Below are 22,613 nucleotides of genomic sequence, written 5' to 3'. Positions count from 1 at the left end.
TTTAAACAAGGTTATCAACTGCCTTTTAGTTTTCTCTTCTACAAAACTTGGGTGCCGTGAATACTTTAGGACTCTCTCAGAAGTGAATGTATTGCCACATTGGTCGTATTTAGCGCTCAGTGTATTTACATTTCTCAGAACTATTTACATATGCATGAATTAGGTGGTGAATTTGTATGTGTGAGTGGACCACTGAACACATTTAAGACTGCAAATAGACTTTTTTTATATTTCCTGAATATGTATTGATACTTTCTAATAAAGACATTGAGCTGTTAGATTCAGAGAGAGGAAGATATGAAGGTGTGAACAAGTCTTCGATGACCAATACCTACTGCATATACTGCCTTCATCATATTTGACTTGGTATGAAAAGTTCTGCGTGTTTTGATTAGAAATTGCTTTTTGCAAAATAAATGGAATATCTGTCTGTGTCGGTCATAAGAAATGCTATTCTAGGTTGGAGCAAAGGCTCATCTGCTCGAGCACAATACTTTCAACAGCAGACTACGCATACTTTGGGAAAAGGCCCCAAGCGCAATCTGAAGGCAGCTGTTTTTGCAGGTGCATCTGTGGATATACTCTGAGATAAGAGCTTGTTGCATACAGATTTGCATTCTCTTTCATACAATGTGTTTGGTACTTTCTGTTTGGTGCATTCTGTTATCAGCGAAACAAGTAGGGACTTGACAAATAATGTTTGGTGGGAAGACCAATAAATCCCTACATGTTTCCACAGGTGCTGCTCTGTGTCCAGACAATGCCAAAGCAAGTGCAAAGATATCTATGCTGAATAACTACTCCTATTAAGTGTGTATGTCTCTTTTTATTTATTTATTTTACACATGTTATTTCTCTTTATATCATCAATTTCCAGGGGTTGCAGGTGCTGGACGCCTCTTTTCTCCCGATGTGATCAAAGCGATGGGCTCTATCAATGAGAAACCAATCATATTTGCACTGAGCAACCCTACCGCAAAAGCAGAATGCACTGCGGAAGAGGCATACACATTAACTGAGGCAAGTATAGATGTTTAAATGTCATAAGAGTCTCTCCTTTGGTCTGTGCAGCTTGGCTTTCTGGGCCACCAGAATATTGATTTCTACAATACACATGATGCACTTTTATTTGTAAGATGACTTTGTAAGATTACCTTAATAATGGAACACTTCACTATAGCTCAGTTGATAATGCTGTGTCATGTGTTAGGGTAGGATCAGTTTGGAAAAATACATTATTCTAAATAAATGTTCTAAATAAACAAGGAAGCATTCCATTAGGGAAAATAACAAATAATTGTTTTTTTTCCCCTCTTGCAAATATCTTCCTTATGTTTGAGTGCCCTCTACTGATTCTTTTAGGTTTCTTTAGGTTATAGAATGGTATGGTTCTTTTTCTTTTGGCCTATTTAGAGCTGGACTCTATGATTGGTTAAATAGCATAGACAAATCCTCAGATGGTATCGCTGTAAATCAGAGGATTGATTTTTTTTTTTAGAATTCCACCCCCTAATATTCAAATTCTATTACTGTACATGTTAAATATGGTAACCTATATACTTGTGTCTTCATGTTGCCAGTCAGCCTATATTGTGACCTCGTGGATTTCATAAGGTGGTCTGGGGCAAACAATATTTTAAGGTACTTTGCCATTGCCATCCTTCCTTTTAGCACCCCCCCTCCCCCCAGTTACTGACCAGGGCTAATATAAAATACTTTTAGTACTTTTAAGCCTGAAACAAAGCTTGTATACGCTGAATCATCAGAAAGCAAACATGTCCCTATCTCAGCTACCTATGTGAACAATTTTGGAGTATCCCTTGTCCAGAATGCTTGGAACCAGAAGTATTTCAGATTTTTTTCCCAGATTTTGGTATGCTTGCATATACATTATGAGACAATGTGGAGAAAAGGCACATGTTTAAGTGCAAAATTCATTGATATTTTACATATTCGTATCTTGACGGTAAATCAATACAGAATGTTTTAAAATAACATGTCTGAGACAAAGTTTGTGGACACTGAACCATCAGAAAGCAAAGATGTCCCTATCTCAGACACCCTGTGGACAATTTTGGTTTTTGGAGTATTGCAGATTTTGGATTTTCTGATCAGGGATGCTCAACGTGAACCATAAAACGTGTGCATTTGGAGTATCATTTCTTATTTTTCTGTGCCACAGGGGCGCTGTCTGTTTGCAAGTGGCAGTCCATTTGACCAAGTGAAGCTGAGTGATGGGCGGTCCTTCAAACCAGGCCAGGGAAACAATGCCTACATCTTTCCAGGTGAAACCCGGGAGTCTCTCTTCTCCCACCTAGCATAGCTTTAAGATGAAGACGTTGAAAACAATTTAGGCTGAAAGACTATATAAAAATAAATAAAAACAAATATTGAGCCACTGGGATTGAGTGTTGTACTGAGACTGGACATCTTGTACAGACATCATGGCTTGTAGTTATCAATAGCCTTATCTGTCACAGATGTTTCCTATCTCCTTTTAGAGCTTATAGGTTGTGACTACATCACATAAATTGAACAGTTTAACTGGACATTGGGTGAAGAAATAATTCCTTGTATTTTGATTCCCAATTCTCCCACCATACATAAATATATACCTTTATGTCAGTGGTTCTCAACCTGGGGTCCCCAGATGTTTTTTGCCTTCAACTCCCAAAAATCCTAACAGCTGGTAAACTGGTTGGGATTTCTGGGAGTTATAAGCCAAAAACATCTGGGGACCCCAGGTTGAGAACCACTGCTTTATACTATTTCCCTCTCATATTTGTCAATTCATTTGCCCATCCTGAGATTGGTTAAAATATAGGGTAGGATATAAATATTTTTAAATAGATAGACATTTGCTGAGGCACCACTACTCTTTGGAAATGAATGCTAAAGACCTTAGAAAACAATTCTTGTGATTCTGTAGTATTGAGCTGTGGCAGTTGAAGTTGTGTCGAACTGCATTAATTCTACAGTGAGATGCTCCCTGAATCTTTTCCTAAATTGCTATTTTCATACCTTTGGTTTGGGGGGTGGGATACTTTGACCTACAATCCCCATGCCCTGTGGTAGTGGACTATGGGAGTTATAATCCAAAATACTCAGAGGGAAAAAGATTTCCCTTGACTTTGATGGCTTTAAAGAGACCACATAGACAGATTCATGGAAGAAAAGCGCATCAACCCCTACTAGTCACTGTGAATTAACCTCCTGGTTTCAGAGGCAGTAGGCCTTTTGATCCCTATTGCTGAGGAATCAGATCGGGAGAGAGCTATTTATTGCCTTTACAGTTTGTGCCCTTCCTAGAGGCATCTTCCTGGTCAGTCTAAAATAGTGGTTCCCAACCTGTGGGTCCCCAGATGTTTTTGGTTTTCAACTCCCAGAAATCCTAACAACTTGTAAACTGGCTGGGATTTCTGGGAGTTACACCCTAGGGACCCACAGGTTAGAACATTGGTCTAGAAGGAAGATGCTGGACTAGTTTCTTCTTATACCTGACAGCTGCCTCTTTCATTGTGTTCTGCCTTGCTGTGATATTCTGCTTGTTTAATTTCCAGTATCTTTTCATGCTGCTGTTGTTTGTATCATACATAGCAATAAGCTCAAAATGGTTCTGCCAAATAACAGCCAAACTGTGTTTTAGGTGTTGCCCTTGCTGTTATTCTCAGTGGAGTTCGACACATTAGCGACAAAGTCTTCTTGGAGGCTGCAAAGGTGAGCGATCTTAAGTGAAAGGGATGATCTAGCAGATTAAATATAACATGTGTTGCCATTTCTGCAAACACAAAAGCGTTTTAGATTGGGAAGGTCAAACATAAGTTCCTAAATGGGCTTGCATTTTAATTTGCCTTAGATCCTGAGCAGTTTTTAATTATTCCTAAATTTCTTTATAAGAAAGAATTAGACTTGTCTGGTCTAGGAACTGTTTATTTATTTTATTATTTATTACAACATTTATATCCCGCCCTTCTCACCCGAGAAGGGACTCAGGGCAGCTTACAGTAAAGACATATAAAATTTTTACAGTACACATAAATCAGATTAAAAATTATTAATTTACATCAGCATTCATAAAAACATTCTAAAATACAAATAGACAAGTTCAGGTTCAAAAGACTGGGCCTGTCAATTGGGTTCTGGTGTACATAATAATAATTGGTGCTGCTGATTCTTAATTGAAAGCCTGGCCCCACAACCAACTGTTGAGTCATACCACTTCATAGTATGGTGAAGAATATGATGTATTTCATTACCTTTCACCTCCAATAGCCAGTGAAATATATGGACATGCTTGAGTGTGTGGAAGATGTGAGTAAAAGGATGATGGTCTCATGTGTGAAGTGTCCTTGGGACTGGGGAGTCTTTGGGCCTCCAGATGTTTTGGCTGAAGTTCGATTAGCTGATGGGAGTGGCCAAACATCTGGCCTAATCTTTCTCATTCTTGCAGTAGATGTTACTTTGGAAGAGGGGAGAATGACATCGAGTAGGAGCTGTTCTTAGACTTTTGTGACATACAATTCCACCCTAAGTGTTCAGGGAACATAATATGGTGTCTGCTTGTCATGTTAAAGGAAATGATATCTGCAGAGATGAAAGAAAGAGAACATAATTCAGATTCAGACAAAACAGAAGTGCTTCATCATGAGCTGAACTGGGATTAGGTTTGGCAGATGTTTAGAAATAAAAATAGTGCCATTCTGGCTGAGACTTTTGGAGGCTATTATTCCCAAATCATCTTAAGGGTTCTTAGAATATCTTAAGGCAGGGATAGGCAAGTGCCAACCTTCCAGATGACACTGGACTACAACATCCATTGTCCTTCATCACTGTTTGTGCTGGCTAGGGCTAATTGAAGTCACAATCAAATATCTGAAGAGATACAAGCTGCCCATTCTGCACCTGATGTGCCAGAAGTTGTCCAGCACTGGCTTATTACCTTGACATTATAATTTTCAGGGAAGGTCTGCTGTAGAGGTGTGTTTGGCTCAAATTCGAGCAAGAGTCTTCTTGGTGATCACATCCAGATGCTCCTTGGTTAGAAAGTTCACATGGGGCCTTCTGTGATTTTTTTCCTTCCTCGTGAGACCTTTTTATCCAACTAAGCATTCAATCCTTCTAGTAGCTGATATTTTTAGATCACATATTGCCTTTTCTGCTATGTCTGTTTTTCATCTGGTTTGCTTCTCAGGTGCATGGGGAAACCAAGTCCATTACACTCAAAGTCATAATAAATTTAGTTGTTTAATACTGTGAATCCATATAGTATTTAACTACAGTAGAGTCTCACTTATCCAACACTCGCTTATCCAACGTTCTGGATTATCCAAGGCATATTTGTAGTCAATATTTTCAATATATTCTGGTATTTTGGTGCTAAATTCGTAAATACAGTAATTACTGTGTATTAAACTACTTTTTCTGTCAAATTTGTTATATAACATGATGTTTTGGTGCTTAATTTGTAAAATCATAACCTAATTTGATGTTTAATAGGCTTTTCCTTAATCTCTCCTTATTATCCAACATATTCACTTATCCAATGTTCTGCTGGCCCGTTTATGTTGGATAAGTGAGACTCTACTGTACATTAATTAAAGTCAGTGTAAATGCTTTAAGGTTCATGCATACATTAACATAAATTAATCAAATGTGAGTGGGAGTTTTATTTCTTAATAATAAACAAGAGTGTGGGAAGATTTTAATGAATTTAATAGTATTTAGTGAAGAATAAATTTGGTTCACCCCCAGCTGTTTTTTCATCTGTTTTACATAGATACAGCTAATTTGTATGTATTCAGTGTTTTTTTTAAGTGCAGTCCTTGATTATATGAAAGGTGGGCCCTGATCCTGCAATAATTGATCACTTCATGGCTTACTGTTGGCTAACGTAATTGTCCCCATCTTGTAATAATAATAATAATAATAATCTTGTATTTAAAGGCTTTGACAGAACAATTGAGTGAGGAAGAGCTTGCTGAGGGACGGCTTTATCCTGCACTGTCCAACATCAAAGAGGTTTCCATTAACATTGCTGTTAAAGTAAGTCTATATTTCAGTAGGTAGCAGAAGCATTGGAAATAATATGGCCCAGAAGTCTGTTGAGCCTGTCCTAATGCTTTCCAGGAGCATAGGGCAGGGCAGAACATCCTGATACTTCATTAAATAGAAATGCTTCCATGCAATAACGACAGTCCTCTTGGGTTGTTTGAGTAAGAATTTTACAGTAGTAATTATTGTTGTACAGAAAACTCAATGTACGACAATAATAGTACCTCTGCGTAGTACTTCGGGGTACCAGATGTTAGGGACAAAAACCTCCTTGTTTATTTTCGGAGCCATCTGATTGGCCACTCCAGGAAGCCCACTGTTGAAGTAGTAAAGCCCTGGGATGTGGAAGGCAATGGGCATGCTGGATGGAAGTGATGGGCGTTCTATTCCAACACATCTGGGAATTTTATTTTATTTCTTACCCACCTCTCCTTGTAGGAAAGGCTGGTGTAAAGGCAACAGTTTTTTTTCTCCTCTTCATGTTATGGATTTTTGAATATACTATCTTTATTGCATTATGAATAATACAAACAACTCAAAGAGCAAACTACTACTAACCATTTAACCTAAACTAAACAAACCTTCCTACAGAACCTATTGAACATATATTACTCTACTTTATCACACACATTAAAAATTAAACGTGTCTTTCTGCCCTCTAAATCAAAGACATCTCCATGGAAAAGCCATCTTCTCATTACTGCTCAACAAAATAATTTTATCTTCTATCTAATAGATAAGAAAATAAAACTTGATCAGACTCCCCCAAGCATATTTAGATTTCCCTTCTTTATGTAAATTAAGGTTTCTCAGATCTTTAAAACAAATATATAAAGAGGTCTGTTCAATTCTGCTATCGCAAACGTTTTCAAAATCCATTCTTCCTTTGCTGGCAAATCCATATTTCTGCCAGGATCATATAATGCACTGATTTAAAGTCTTTGATTTGTTTGTCAGTTGCAATAGAAACAGCTTTGGTTCCATGTTAACTTTAATCTTAATATTTTTTTTCTCCTTTATAGGTTATGGAGTTTTTATATGTCAACCACATGGCGTTCCATTACCCTGAGCCTGCAGACAAAAACAAATATGTCAGATCAAGGATCTGGAGTTATGAATATGACTCCTTTCTACCAGACTTATACGACTGGCCTGTGCCAGGAACAAGCTGACTTGCTCAAAGGGCACATTTCTCAGGTGTCATCTGAAATTCTGCAGGGAACCCTCTTCCAGAAGAATTGTGGAAAACATCCAAATCACGATGAGTTCAGACCTGTGGCATCATTTCCTTTTCCCCTACTCCTTTTCCCCAAAATGTTTTTTAACCTGGTCTCACAACCATTGCTTCAAGTTGTGGATTTCTTTCCCCAATGACCTGTATTCTCAAAAAGGAAATCATTGTCCAGAAGTGATAGAAAAAAATGTCCTTGATGAATTAAATTTACTTTTACAGCTTGCACCGCAAGGCAGCAAAGCTGCATACAGGCAAATAATATTCTCTTGACATCCTGTTATTACAGACCGGAGTGAGCAATTGCTCCAGGCCTGAGGGGTGCACATGAGCCCTTCCACGAGATCTGGAAGGGATACACTCACTTCCACATATCAGCATAAAAAAATACCAAGAACACCATCTCAATATCCAAAGGTCTATAGATTGCAGCATTTTCAGATTTGCAATCCTTGTGGCTCATTTTATATCCAGTGCAGGCCTTTTTTTTTCCTATCAGGAAGTGATCAATTTGCAAAAAAAAAATCCTTCCTTAGTATGAAACAAATTTAGGAGGACTGCAAATCTTATGAAATTGCTCCTAAAATGGGCTAGGCTAGCTATTCAGTGTAAGTATTTTTTTTGTTTTAAAAATGGATTTACTGGCATTGTGGCTCATCTGCTCCTATTATAGACTCAGGTTTGGCTTCCAGAAACAGCAGGTGCTAAACTTGTTCTGGGTATCCTATTCCAGACCTTCAGATGAAGGAGTTGCCCATATTTGTATGTGTCACTGTAGAAAAATATATTTGTTTGGCCCAGAAACTTTGCAAGGCAGGCAAGTTTGGGTCACTATTTTTATCTACTTGGAGATATTTACTTTTCATGGGGGAAGCACTTAAAACAGCCTGAAGTTGGACAATCCTGAAAAAATAATTCTCCTGAATGCATTAGCTGGCCACCATATTTTATCATCATCACTTTATAAACTTTTGATTGTTCTTTTTGTAACTTCAAGGCAGCTTGCATTTTTCTAATGTGCTGGATTTCATGGCATGTCAGATTTACTCTGAACTGGGGTTTCTTTTTCTTAGCAGAAAAACATGCTCAATTATTCATGTAACTCCCAAGGAAAGTAAGGCTTAAATATTCAGAATTTGTTTGATCTAAGTATACTGATAATGGTTCTGAATTTTCCAAAGTCACGTGCAGTGTTGGTTTTCTAGCTCTCCTTTACTGGTCTCTTTCTATTCCGTCCACTGCCACCAGCATACTCATGCATTTTCCGAATCAGCCATTTCTCCCAATCAGCCTTTTCCAACCAACCATTTTTTACCATCCATCTTTTCAAGCAATTCTCCATGACTATCATATCTCAACCTCAGCTCCAAGATCTCCAGTACATTCCCTGATCTCGCTTCTATTCTCGCATCAGTATTGGAGGATGTCTTCCCCCAATAATGCCTCTGATACTGGGATGTGAACAAGTTGATTGCAGCTCGCCAGAAACATTTTGCATCAACATCTCAAAGTTTCGGTTTGAGCATGCATATAAAGCTACTACATTCTACAAACTCATCTTTTAAAACAGTTAACTGGGTCTTTTAGAATACTTTTGCTAGTCTATGTGCAAAGCAGTTGTTGCCTTTCGACTAGTAAAATTTAAAAATGCATCACAATTTGCCCTCCCCTTTAAAAATGTGAATATATTCTTGGCTGGAAAAATGTTCGGTACAGCCACTAGAAGCACAGTCCAGCTTGAAAATGGGAGCTCAAATATTTATTGGTCTTTATGTGTAATAGAATGTGGATCAGCCCAGAAATACTGAATACAAAAGCTTGGCCTCAAAATATATTAAAATATTACAAAGTAATACCAGATACTTTTGTTTTGAATGACAGTTTCTGGCAGCCAGCATGAGGGTTTTTGGAAGTTGTAATCTATAATTAATTCCCCCTTCCCACAGATTTGCGTTAGATATACTAAGGTTAAGACACCTTTATGACACAATTAAATGCATCCATAACTTCCAACAAATGTCTGCGTGAGTAGAAGGATTTTCAGAAATCCTTTGAAAGAAAGCAGTTTCTCATTTAATAGCAAACATTGCCAGGTGATTGTGCCTCTTAAAATATGGGCTGGAATGATGTGACCTTTTAGGGCTAAACCAGACCCTGATGCCATGCTAAGCCGGTGACAATACATGGCATGTATCAAGGAGCAGTGGGACAACCCCCTTATCTCTAATGGAGATAAACTGAATTGCATGGATCAATTACATGTATGGCTGCTTTGTGAACAGATTTTTGAATGCCTAATTTACATTGCTGCACTGCAGTGTTTTGTATATATACTTGGAACCCAATTAGTTGCGAGAACTTGAGTATGGACACAGATTGAAAGATTTGGGGGAAGGATTGGTTCCTGTTTGATAGAGGAAGACTTTTCACATAACAACTTCTTTCAAATTTTAGAAGATGGCATGCAATGCAGGCAGATTTTTCTTGGATTTTCCTTTTGCCGTTAGTGTCAAAATGACGAGATAGCAAGGTTTGCAACTCTTGCTGCCCTGTTTGCCAAAAAGGATAGAAATCTATTTGTGCCTGAAAGCACTTAAGCCGTGTAAACATACAAGGAAACGTTTTTGAACAGCTTTAATTTGAGCATTCTTTGAATAAGATTGGCAACATCTGAGAAGCAGCTATGAGAAAAGGGGTGCTTGGATTTAGATGCTTTAGATTGGTATTTTGCTCGATCTGCCTTCACCAACCTGGCACCCTGTTGTGCTAGCTGGGGATGATGGGTCTTGTTCTCCAAGACATCTGCATTGGGAAAAGGTGCACTAGTCTCCTCTCAGTCCACAAATGTGGATCTGGGCTTCCTTCCATTCATAGCAAGGTCTTTGACAAGCAAATACCAAAAGTTTAATTTTGGTACAATTAAGGGTCTATAAAACAGCAAAAAATAGACTTGTTGATAAAGAGCTGCGTGTGTATCTCTATGTTCCTTCGTCATACTCTTGGTAAATAGTTGGCTGTTAAAAATGTTATTTTTATATAAAAATAATTGGTGTACTTTACGATGTTGTCCGAATGTATTTTTCTCTAGGAGGCAAAACTATATGTCCCAATATTCTGTCCATTTGATGACAGGATTTTGTTGTCCTTTTTTTGCCTTACGACATGTATTCATTAGTTGCACTTTGTCACTCTCCCAATCCTCTCCTTTCATTTGTTTTCTTTTCAATAACTTATTCTGTATGTAGTTTTCAACAGTTGTATTTAATGGTAGTTTTGAAACTTGGTCTGTAAAGACACCTCTTGGTGACCATGCTGGTTTGATGTGATAGATATGCTGGGCACCTTTTTAAAAACAGTTTGGGAATTGATTTGTACAACATATTGGATTGGGGGGGATTAGGGAATAGAAAATTCATGTTTTTAAAAAGGATTTCTTTCTTATATATCCAGTGTCAGGAATTGTTTCCACAGCAGATGCAACTGAGAAATCTTAATAGGGGTTTTTCTGTGGCAGCCATGAAAATGGGGTTTTGTGTGCAGAGAAAAGCAGGATTTGGTTAAACAAACAAAAAAGGAGACTGACTCAGATTTTCCCATCCCAAAGGATTTTGGAGGACGTCATTAAAAATTCCTCAAGTTTCAGGGAAGCGACACGACCTTTTCTTTATATTCAATGCAGGAAAACAGAGACTGCATTTTTGCTTTTTCTCATTTTCTCATCAGGCAGTAAGCAAACCCAACTATCTCTGGCAGGTGAGAAAGTCACAAGAGATACAAAAGCAAGGAGAAAACATAGAAATACGTTATGCTAATCGCTATGTATTGTGTATAGGCTGCAGGAGGAGATGAAAACAGTTAAAATGCCTTTTGAGGGAGTAGTCCTCTCAGACAAAATTCAAAAGAATTTCATGATGTTAATTTTCTGCACTGTATTTTAAAATGACAGTTTATTTTTCTCCTTTGGTAATATCGTAACTGTACTGAGAAATGTATTAGGTCTTCTATTTTCATAGTAAAAGCCTTTTCATTTGCTTATGTTGTGTGTTTAATTTTATTATATTGCCCAGTTAGATCAATCTTCCCTCCACCTCATTCATTCACTTTTCTTCACCGATTCATTGAGTGTTCGGCTAGTATTGCAAAGACCCAGCTTGACCATGAAACTGGCTTATGATCTTGGTGCAATTACACTTTCTTTGTTTTAGCTGCATCCCTGAGGCCCCTTCTACACTGCCATATAATCCAGATTATCTGCTTTGAACTGGATTATATGATTCCACACTGCTACAGTTCAAAGCAGATAATCTGGATTTTATATGGCAGTGTAGAAGTGGCTTGAGAAGTTCAAAACTGGTCAACAAGAGCATGACTTCGACCTTGGGCTCCTGCCAATACATAAATGGTAAGAAAATGCAATTGGAAAAACAAAAATTGCAACAAGGAGACAGGTCAAAACAGTGGATTGGATCCTCAACCTCCCATCCTATAGGATTATTTCAAGTGGTGAGTCTTTGGGGTGCAGGGAGTTCAGGTAAACAACCACACTCACCTGTTGAGAACCAAGTACTTCCAGTAAGAAGTCATTTGTGTTTGCTCAGAACCATGCCTAGGGGTCTATACAGTTAGTTTTATGGAGTCAGTTTCAATTCCAAAACATGATGTGGACAAGACGGTTGAAACATATAAGCTCTACTTTTGCCAGTCCTGGCTGTCCAAATCTAGCAGGAGTGGACTGACCAGGTGAGTCTATTAGGAGGGAAAGGCATTGTTGCATCAAAGGGAAATGCCTTCTAACTTGAAGGTGGTTGTGGGCTCTTTCCTGAGGAGGACCTTCCTGAACCCAAGTGAGAACTATAATCAAACTGCAAATATCCCTTTTGGGGGCAAGGTGCTTAAATAGATGGTAAACATCTGGACCCATTTCAGGCTAAGGTGTAGCACTTAAATGCCCTTAATTGCTCTAATTTAAGAGTTTCTCAAACTGATCCTCCAGATGTTTTGGACTTCAGCTCCCACAATTCCTAACAGCTGATAAACTGGCTGGGATTTCTGGGAGCTGAAGTCCAAAACATCTGGAGGACCAGAGTTTGAGAAACACTTCTCTAACTGATGATCTACTTTGGGGGAAAGACTATGCCTTTGATCCACTTTGATCTCGCCAGCTTTTGTTACCTTTGATAATGTGGGATGGGAGCAGGTCCTATTCCTACTTGGAGAATGGGATCTACAGAACAACATTGGAAGATTCATGTTCACCCAAAAAATAGTAAGTTGTGGGACACTACTACAGCATTCCAACTTGTACCACATGCTGTTCAACATCTACATCAGGAGAATCAGACAATTGTTTGGGGGAAAAAATGAACAAATTCCTATGCACACTGCACAAATCTTGATAGTACAAAAAAAAAAACCAATACAATATTTAAAATAGTGAACAATTTAACCAACACAAACTTGCCAGTATTTCAATGGGAAGTGTGGACCTGCTTTTGGCTGATGAGATAGTCAAGTTAATTAAGATTGGGTTGCTGTGAGTTTTCTGAGCTGTGTGGCCATGTTCCAGAAGCATTCTCTCCTGACATTTCGTCCACATCTATGACAGGCATCCTCAGAGGTTGTGAGGTGTTGGAAACTAGGCAAGTGGGGTTTATATATCTGTGGAATAACGTCCAGGTTGGGAGAAAGAACTCTTGTCTGTTTGCGGCAGGTGTGAATGTCTTTATTCTTGTGGCTTGTTCTTGGCCTTGCACTTCTAATGTCTGTCATTAACATTATTTCGGATTGCAAGTTTGTGAATTTCTCTTCTGGATCTTTTTTTCCTCCCTGAAACTGTCTAATGCACCATAAGATAATATTAATTGCTGTCACTGGAGGGGAGTGAAAATTGCATCATAGGGCTGGAGAGAATACACTATGTAACATGATTTTTGTTCCTGGGTTATAAATGGCATTTCCCAATTGGTTCTATTATAAACATGTGAGAAAAGTTTATTAAACCTTTAATAAACTTTTATGAAACATAGTTGCAGGGATAAAGTTGGCCACTAACCTGACTCTCCTCCTCCTGAAAGGTCCAGCCCCGGAACTTGCCTTCCTTGCCTTTTGGACTTCAGCTCCCAGAATGCCTGATCATTAGCCAAGGCAGCTGAGGCTTCTGGGAGTTGAAGTCCAAAATCCCTGGGCACGTGATAACAAATACCGTCTCGTGCAAGAAGCAATGCAAAAAGCCTGAGCTTGCAAGGGGGAAGGAGTTCAGTTTTCTCCCGCTTCCTGTCGTTTGAAGGATTAATTTCGGGTTTAAAAGACCTATAAATAATCTTCGAAGCAAGCAAAAAAACGCGCTTTTAAAGAAAGAGCCTTTTATGTCTATTTTGGGAGGGGAGATGTGAACCTAGAAGGAAGATTTCCAGCCAAGGAGACTGATCAGGTGCGTAGAAAAACGACACATCCTAACATGCACGCATTTTTGTGGGTCTATAAATAGCAATATTTCCTGAAAGCTGCTCTCTGCAGTTGAGTCGTACTGCAACTCCCATCATCCCCATTCATTCCCAATGGAAATAGCTGTCTGAGGCATCCATATGAAGGTAGATTTGGGTCTAGCTCAGTGGTGCCCAAACTTAGGTTCTCCATTTTTTGGGATTATTATTATTATTATTATTACCACTATTATATTTATTTATTTATTCAGTTTACTTATACATACACTAAGTTCTCAAGTTTTAACAATATCCAACTATGTATTTACATGTCCGAGTTATTTTCTTTTGTTAATAGGTTAATAATACAGTAGAGTCTCACTTATCCAAGACTCGCTTATCCAGGTTCTGGATTATCCAAGGCATTTTTGTAGTCAGTGTTTTCATCGTGATATTTTGGTGCTAAATTTGTAAATGCAGTAATTGCAACATAACATTACTGCGTATTGAACTACTTTGTCAAATTTGTTGTATAACATGATGTTTTGGTGCTTAATTTGTAAAATCATAACCTAATTTGATATTTAGTAGGTTTTTCCTTAATCCCTCCTTATTCAAGATATTTGCTTATTTATTTATTTATTTGCAGTATTTATATTCCGCCCTTCTCACCCCGAAGGGGATTCAGGGTGGATCACATTACACATATAAGGCAAACATTCAATGCCTTTAACATAGAACAAAGACAGAGACAAACGCAGGCTCTGAGCTGGCCTCGAACTCATGACCTCTTGGTCAGAGTGATTTGTTGCAGCTGGCTGCTCACCAGCCTGCGCCACAGCCCAGGCCTTAGATTCTGCCGGCCCGTGTAGCTTGGATAAGTGAGACTCTACTGCATATATGTAAATACTTGTTATATTAGTCTTATCATCTATGCCAGGCAGGGACAAAATTCTTCGTCCTTCCAGGTGCACCAAGGACATTGAGGACTACAACTCCCAGAAATCACAGCCAGCTTGTTTAATGGTCAGGAATTCCGGGAGATGAAATCCAAACACCTGGAGAACCAATGGTTGGAACCAGGAGCTGAAGGTAGTGGGAGTTAAAAGTCTATCACATCTGGAAGGTGCCAGCCTCCCTCACTCTTGGACTACAGGTCCCAGAATCCCCCAGATGTCATGCATATTTGATGAAGTCCCCAAAAGGGTTTGCAAAGAGAGTTCCAATATTAAACAGAATTCCCTGGACTGTGTACTTAGATGGGACGTCATAAGGTACTCTAAATGGGGGATGTTTACAAAACACTTAAAGGAGAACTATACTTCAGAGAGAAAACAAAGAGAATCTTTCAAAACTGACATGCTCATTTTCTATATCTGAGATGTTGCCCTTGCCTCCAAATATAGAACATGTACTGATGTCCTGCAGCCTAAAGGATATAGTCCAGTGGTTCTCAATTTTCCTAATTCCGCGACCGCTTAATAAACTTCCTCATGTTGTGGTGACCCCCAACCATAAAATCATCTTCGTTGCTACTTCATTATTGTCATTTTGCTACTGTTATGAATCGTAATGTAAATATCTGATGTGCAAGATGTATTTTCGTTCACTGGACCAAATTTGGCACAAATACCCAATATGCCCAAATTTGAATACTGGTAGTGTTGGGAGGGGGATTGATTTTGTCATTTGTGTTGCGGTTGCTGGGATTGTAAGTTAACCTACAGTCAAAGAGCATCCTGAACTCCACCAATGATAGATTTGAACCAAACTTGGCACACAGAACTCCCATGACCAACAGAAAATACTGGAAGAGTTTGGTGGGTATTGATCTTTAGTTTGGGAGTTGTAGTTCACCTACATCCAGAAAGCACTGTGGACTCAAACAATGATGGATCTGGACCAAACTTGGCATGAATACTCAATATGCCCAAATTTGAACACTGGTGGAATTTGGGGAAAACAAACCTTGACATTTGGGAGCTGTAGTTGCTGGGATTTATAGTTCACCTATAATCAAAAAACCTCTTGAACCCCACCAATGATAAAATTGGGCCAAACTTCCCATGCAGAACCCCCATGACTAACAGAAAATACTGGAGGGATTTGGGTTCCTAAGACCACCAGAAATACTTTTTTTATGGTCTTTGGCGACCCCTCTGAATCCCCCCTTGCAACCCCCCCCCCCCCAGGGTCCTGACCTCCAGGTTGAGAAACACTGAATTAAACAGAAATTCACTTCAGAGAGAAAACAAAGAGAATCTTTCAAACCTGACATTTCTATGTCTGAGATGTCCCTCACCTCCAAATACAGAACATGCACTGATGTCCTGCAGCCTGAAAGGATATAGTCCCAAGGAAAAATGGTATTATTTCAATATCATGGATGGATATATAGACAACGTCCCTTCACATTTGCAGATTTTACTTTTCTGGATTTAATTATTCATGCATTTGCATCTGTTCCCCTCTCCTTCAGGTGCTGCACTGCTTCTGAATAAAATGTCAATGGATGTGACTTTCCTGGGGACGGGGGCTGCTTATCCGTCTCCAACCAGAGGAGCTTCTGCTACAGTTGTTCGCTTTGAAGGAGAATGCTGGCTCTTTGATTGCGGTGAAGGGACACAGACCCAGTTCATGAAAAGTCAACTGAAAGCAGGTTCATGTTTCTCTGTTCGTTTCCCATTTACTGGTGGGAATTTCAATTTTTGGTGACTGGCCGGTGGCCACTTAAAAAAAAGACACATCAAAAGCAACTGTTGGTAACAGTGGGCAGGAAGGGAGGATCTTTGCTTGCTTGAAATGCAAATATTTTGGGGAAAGTTAAGGGTCTTTTGGACAACGACTCTCAGTATCTCTTAACTTGCACATCTGCTTGGTTGGGGGATTCTAGGAGATATAACACTATGTAACACTATTTTTGTTCCTGGGTTATAAATGACATTTTCTAATTGGTTCTATCATAAAAAACATGGGAAAAGTTTATTCAACTGCAGCATATTTTGCTGTAGTTTTTCAATGAATATCTCATTGAGTCTCAACCAATCCAACATAGTTTTGTGACAGCCACAAAAATGAAGTTTCTGGAGTACAAGAGCTGAGCTTTAGCACAGCAGGTTAAACCACCAGCTGCAGTAAATCTTGTCAATTGAAGGTTGACAGTTCAAAGCCCGGGTCAGGGTGAGCTCCTGGCCTTTAGCCCAGCTTCTGCCTACCTAGCAAATCGAAAGCAAAATGCAGGTAGATAAATAGGTACTGCTTAAAAGTGGGGAGGTTTTTAGGCACCAATAAGGAAATGCCAGAAAATGCCAGCGATTCGATCAAGGAGAAAGTTGCCGAAGATGGGAAAATGCCTAAATATACCTCTATCTATGTACAATTGTCTGTCTTGTCAGTGGATAAACGGCATTGAATGTTTGCCCTATATGTATGTTCTGTGATCTGTCCTGAGTCCCCTTCAGGGTAAGAAGGGCAGAATATAAATACTATAAACAAATTCAGAACTACAGTAGAGTCTCACTTATCCAAGCCTCGCTTATCCAAGCTTCTGGATTATCCAAGCCATTTTTGTAGTCAATGTTTTCAATACATCGTGATATTTTGGTGCTAAATTCGTAAAAACAGTAATTACAACATAACATTACTGTGTATTGAACTACTTTTTCTGTCAAATTTGTTGTACAACATGATGTTTTGGTGCTTAATTTGTAAAATCATAACCTAATTTGATGTTTAATAGGCTTTTCCTTAATCCCTCCTTAGTATCCAAGATATTCGCTTATCCAAGCTTCTGCCGGCCCATTTAGCTTGGATAAGTGAGACTCTACTGTACTTTCAAAGTAAATACTGCACAATTAAACAGGAGTAACACTTTCAAACCAGGAACAAAAAAAAATCACATTTTGTTACATAGTGTAATTTAACTTCCCAGGCTGTGTGTGTGTCGTGGAGTCTTGTTTCAGCCTCATTTGACCCCCTGTTTATTATCTTCTCAGGAAGAATTACCAAAATCTTTATCACTCATCTTCACGGAGACCATTTCTTTGGTTTGCCTGGACTTCTCTGCACAATCAGCCTCCAGAGCGATCCTGCCGGAAACAAGCTTCCGGTTGATATTTATGGGCCGCTTGGGCTGCGGAGCTTTCTTTGGAGAATTATGGCGCTGTCTCACTCCCAGCTCACCTTCCCTTACGTTGTGCATGAGCTGGTGCCCACGCCGGAGCAGTGCCCCGAAGAAGAACGCAAGGAGCTGTCTTTCGTGGACAGAGATGCAGCCTTACCTGAAGGAACGCCAGGGAGAACTGTTTACCTCGATCCCACTGACAATTCGTATCCCTTGGTAGACAATGAACAGTTTGTGATGAAGGCGTTCAGACTATTTCATCGCATCCCTTCCTTTGGGTTCCTGGTGGAAGAGAAGCCGCGGCCAGGCAGGCTCAATGTGCAGAAGCTGAAGGAACTGGGTAAAAAACAAACCAGCATGCTTGAAGTTTGTAAAAACTGATATTTGGCTTTTGATTGGGAGTTCAGGCAAAATTGGACCCATAAAAGGGTGCAGCCATTGTGCTTTTTGTAAATTCCTCTTTTTGAGAATGTAGTCATCCCTCCACATTGGTGGTTTTGACTTTTGCAGATTTTATTCGTTATTCATGGATTTTATTAGAAATGTTCTCTAGAAATCTCCAGGTTAGAGCTTTCCAAACTGTGTGTCGTGATATATTAGTGTTTTGGCTGCAGCGTATAGGTGTGTTGCACAAACCTGACAAAGAAACTTCTGAATTAATATGAAATAAGCCAGAAATCATATACAGTAGAGTCTCACTTATCCAACATTCTGGATTATCCAACACAGTCTGCCTTTTAGTAGTCAATGTTTTTCTAGTCAATATTTTCAATACATCGTGGTCTTTTGGTGCTAAATTCGTAAATACAGTAATTACTACATAACATTGCTGTGTATTGAACGGCTTTTTCTGTCAAATTTGTTGTAAAACATGATGTTTTGGTGCTTAATTTGTAAAATCATAATGTAATTTGATGTTTAATAGGCTTTTCCTTAATCTCTCCTTATTATCCAACATATTTGCTTATCCGACATTCTGCCAGCCCGTTTATGTTGGATAAGTGAGACTCTACTGTATTTTAAAAAAATTAAATAAAACGTTTTCATGAGATATGTTTTGTACCCATATATTTTGCTATTACAATAATTTATGTATGACCCCGTCTCTCTTATAAGGGGTTGCTTTAATATCCAGTTTGTTAGTAAAACAGAATTACCGTTTCGCAAAATGATGTGTGTCTAAAATGTGAATTGCTTGGAAAGCTCTGCTTTAGGTCCTCCACCATGACTGGAGGACCTAGAGAGTTCTACAGGGACTTACAGCAGAAGTAGATTATAGAGGTGTGCTGCAAGATCTAGAAATGCCTGTTTTATCAAATAAAATGGCTATTTATTTATTTGTGTTTTTTCACTTTTATAATAGTCCTGTGCTCCTTATCCCATAAAATGCAGAGGGCTAACTGTATGCCATTTCATTTCATTAGCTTTCTGTTCTTTCCCCACCATTTCTCTCGGGTCCCTTCTGCATTGTCCTTATATCCCAAGATCTGATCCCAGGTTATCTACTTTGTACTGGATTATAAAAGGCCCACACAGCTGAATAAAATCCCACATTATCTGCTTTGAACTGGAATATATGGCAGTGTGGATTCAGATAACCCAGTTCAAGCAGATATTGTGGGATTTTCTGCCTTGATATTCTGGGTTATGTGGTTGTATGAAAGGACTTGAGTCTCCATTGCCAGATAATCTGGGATCAGATCCTGGGATAAATGGCAGTATAGAAGGGGCCTCTGTTTCTTTCTCTCTCTCTCCCACAAACATATTTATTTATTTATTTACAGTATTTATATTCTGCCCTTCTTTCTCACCTCGAAGGGGACTCGGGGCGGATCACATTATATACATATAGGGCAAACATTCAATGCCCATATACACATAGAACCGAGACAGACGCAAAGGCAATTTAACCTTCTCCTGAGGGGATGTTCGATTCTGGCCACAGGGGGGAGCAGCTGCTTCATCATTCACTGTGATGGCACTTCCTCATTCCAACGTCGTAAATTAGTTAAATTTGCCTCCCCACTTTATAAGTGGTACCTTATTTCCTACTTGATAGATGCAACTATCTTTCGGGTTGCTAGGTCAGCAACGAGCAGGGGCTATTTTTTATTTTTTAATTGACAAGTGCTCACCCCGCCATGGGCTGGCCTCGAACTCATAACCTCGTGGTCAGAGTGATTTATTGCAGCAGGCTGCTCACCAGACTGCACCACAGCCCTCAGCCCTCCTTTACACAGTTGTTAGCATTATATGGCTATTGCGCATGCTCTGCACTCACAGTGTTGGCAGAAACTACTGGTAGTAAAAGTGCCCACCCCATCCATAAAGTGGATATTAAGAGATACCCATGCATTCCCTCAAGCCTGCTGATACCCTCCTTTCCAAAAACCTGCAGAAGGATCCACACCTGGAGAAAGGGTTCACTAAAAATATATGCAATGTTTGTTCTTATTTCTTAGATACCTTTATATTCTGCTTTTCCTCCAGTAAAAGCACAAATGCATATTGAAACTGTGGAAGGAAAAGCCATTTGGAAGATAACTTCATTCTTGTGCTTTACTTTATAGGAGTTCAGCCTGGCCCTATGTATGGCAAACTGAAAGAAGGTATCACGGTTGTCCTAGAAAATGGAACCACAATTTCTCCTTCGGACGTTTTAGAAGAACCTCTCCCTGGAAGGAAAATTTGCATTTTAGGAGACTGCTGCGGTATGGTTGGAGAAGGAGCTGCTTCCCTGTGCCACGGAGCGGATATCTTGGTTCACGAAGCCACGCTAGATGATAGCCAGATGGATAAAGCCAGGGAGCATGGGCACAGCACTCCGAAAATGGCAGCGGAGTTTGCAAAGCGGTGTCAAGTCAAGAGGCTGGTTCTGTCTCATTTGAGTCAGAGGTATAAGCCCACCAGTCAGGTTGGTGCCGGAGACCTGGATGTTTTAGAACTGAAAAGGCAAGCGGAGTTGGCGCTGGATGGGCAAGAGGTCGTGCTGGCGGAGGACTTTATGACCATAGCTGTTCCACTGAAAAAAACAAGATAGCACAATTTTACTCCAAAACAGGAGACATTTCCTGAAACTAGATTATTTTTAGAAGGTACAAGGTGTAGATTTACAACACAGTTGTATTCCACATTCCTTTTTTAAGGCTTGGTTGAAAAGGATTGGTTGAGGGCACAGAGGCCTGAGTTATGGATCTCTCTGCTTATTACCAATTTCTGTATTTATTTGGAATCCTTAGTAGTATGAGAATGACTGAAATTTCCCCATGAGCTTTAGAAGAACATATTTGTTCTGCATAATGTTTAATTCCAACTCTTATTTCATCAATTTGAAACCTATTGAATTAAGGCTGTGCTGTTTTGACAAATTATTTGGGACCAACAAGCCTTAGCTTTGAGTAAATATACATAGGATTTATTGGACTATTGGATTATTATCTGTTAGGATCATAATCTATTGGGTAGCAGAGTTTCAAAGGTGTTCCTTTAGTTTATTGGATAATGGAAGATCACTAGACACATAAATATCTTGTTTCTATTCGACGCTCTCGGCAGACAAAGATTCAAGTAGGCTTCTTTAAAATAATGTGTTTGTTTTACTCATAATTTCCTGTATTTAAATATACAGACACATTTCTTGTCAGGTTAAACTTTAAAACATTTCGGTTTGTATATTTAATTTATAGTCTTTAACAGTCTCTTCAAAACTATTGCTTTGTACAGCTCTCTTTCATAACAGTCTGCTTCCAAGGGACTCAAGCCTCAACTGTCTTCTAACTCCTAACACTGGCTTCTGTACTCAAACAGACTCAAGCCTCAACTGTCATTCCTCAGCTGTCATCCTTTTAAACTGCATTCTAAACATTCACATGGTCTGCAGCCCTTCCCACTGCCTTAAGTACATAGAGCTAAGAAAACTGCAAACCAAATAAGACATACACTTCAGGAAATAAGCTGACACATTATAAAACAGACGAAATATTAGAGGCGGCTTGAGAAGGTTGCTATTTCCAACAGGATTGAACTATAGAGATCCCTAGAGAGATCATATTAATCAAATCTGCAAAAATTAAAGGCATAAATGTCAAGGGGTTAACTATATGTAGTTAATTGAGATTTATCATTTTATAGTATTGAGAATATATTGCAAGTCCTTAAATTCAACCTCATCATAATTAAATTTGAACTATCAACGTTCTGTAGCCCCATATGGAACAGTTATGACAAAAATGAGAACAAATAAAGCATTTATATTTATCCCAAGCAGCTTGAAGGTGACTAATTGTAAACAATGATTGCATGTTCTTTTTAATGAAGCCCTCTTTAACTGATCATAATGTTTTGCTTATGCATTAGTAGGAAACTGTAGAATAGGTACAAATAAAGTATTTTATTGGTTTTGAGGGAAATTATTCATTCTCCAATAATTGATCAGAGATATAGAACATATTCACCTCTTTATGCTTCTGTTCTTCTTGGATAGGTTGAGATCCAGGTTATTTATTCATCTCCCACCTTTCTCCTAGTCTAGAAAACCAAGGCAGCTCACAGTAAATTTAAACAGCTAAAACATAATTAATGCAGCTGTTTAAAAGCCATTCAATTAAAAATTTTTTTTTAAACTAAGACACCTTAACAGTGTCAAAATGGATTAAAGCATAGAGAAAAGGATAAAAGCATTGCACACTTGTGATGGTTGGATCCCTTATCTGTAGGTTCTGCAGTTCTAATTGTTAGGCTCCAATCACTCACCAGACAGGAGGAGGAGGAGGATGATGATCTATTT

The 22,613-nt window shown here is 38.9% G+C and overlaps 2 protein-coding genes across 3 annotated transcripts in view; both read left to right on the top strand.

The window, feature by feature from the left end:
- The window catches only part of me2 (malic enzyme 2), a 47,461-nt gene extending 36,144 nt beyond the window's left edge, over nt 1-11,317 (top strand). Inside the window, exons 12-16 of the mRNA XM_003227284.4 lie at nt 878-1,020; nt 2,183-2,285; nt 3,647-3,717; nt 5,944-6,042; nt 7,074-11,317. Of these exons, the coding sequence (XP_003227332.1) occupies nt 878-1,020; nt 2,183-2,285; nt 3,647-3,717; nt 5,944-6,042; nt 7,074-7,223 (566 nt within the window). The 3' untranslated portion in view covers nt 7,224-11,317. The remainder of the gene's footprint in view (nt 1-877; nt 1,021-2,182; nt 2,286-3,646; nt 3,718-5,943; nt 6,043-7,073) is intronic.
- A 2,143-nt stretch (nt 11,318-13,460) lies between these two features.
- elac1 (elaC ribonuclease Z 1) lies at nt 13,461-22,230 on the top strand. Of its 2 annotated transcripts, XM_062972555.1 has the most exons (5): nt 13,461-13,712; nt 14,673-14,796; nt 16,184-16,363; nt 17,700-18,167; nt 20,398-22,230. In XM_062972555.1, the coding sequence occupies exons 2-5, from the start codon at nt 14,748-14,750 to the stop codon at nt 20,865-20,867; spliced, it is 1,167 nt and encodes a 388-aa protein (XP_062828625.1). In that variant the 5' UTR covers nt 13,461-13,712; nt 14,673-14,747; the 3' UTR covers nt 20,868-22,230. The 2 variants fall into 2 exon arrangements, with proteins under 2 accessions (XP_062828625.1, XP_016852831.2); XM_016997342.2 differs by lacking the exon at nt 14,673-14,796.
- Nucleotides 22,231-22,613: the final 383 nt, after the last annotated feature.

The sequence above is a fragment of the Anolis carolinensis genome, chromosome 2 (genome assembly GCF_035594765.1).
Source record: "Anolis carolinensis isolate JA03-04 chromosome 2, rAnoCar3.1.pri, whole genome shotgun sequence".
Taxonomy (NCBI): Eukaryota; Metazoa; Chordata; class Lepidosauria; order Squamata; family Dactyloidae; genus Anolis; species Anolis carolinensis.
Note: the sequence above shows the minus strand (reverse complement) of the source record. Positions and strands in the feature narration are given on the sequence as shown.

What these genes read in the sequence shown, in the direction of transcription:
- elac1 (XM_062972555.1), top strand. Translation starts at nt 14,748, where the DNA reads ATGAAATCCAAACACCTGGAGAACCAATGGTTGGAACCAGGAGCTGAA. An exon ending in GTTGGAACCAGGAGCTGAAG is followed by an intron (nt 14,797 to 16,183) that starts GTAGTGGGAGTT and finishes CCTCTCCTTCAG; the next exon opens with GTGCTGCACTGCTTCTGAAT. An exon ending in GCAGAAGCTGAAGGAACTGG is followed by an intron (nt 18,168 to 20,397) that starts GTAAAAAACAAA and finishes TTTACTTTATAG; the next exon opens with GAGTTCAGCCTGGCCCTATG.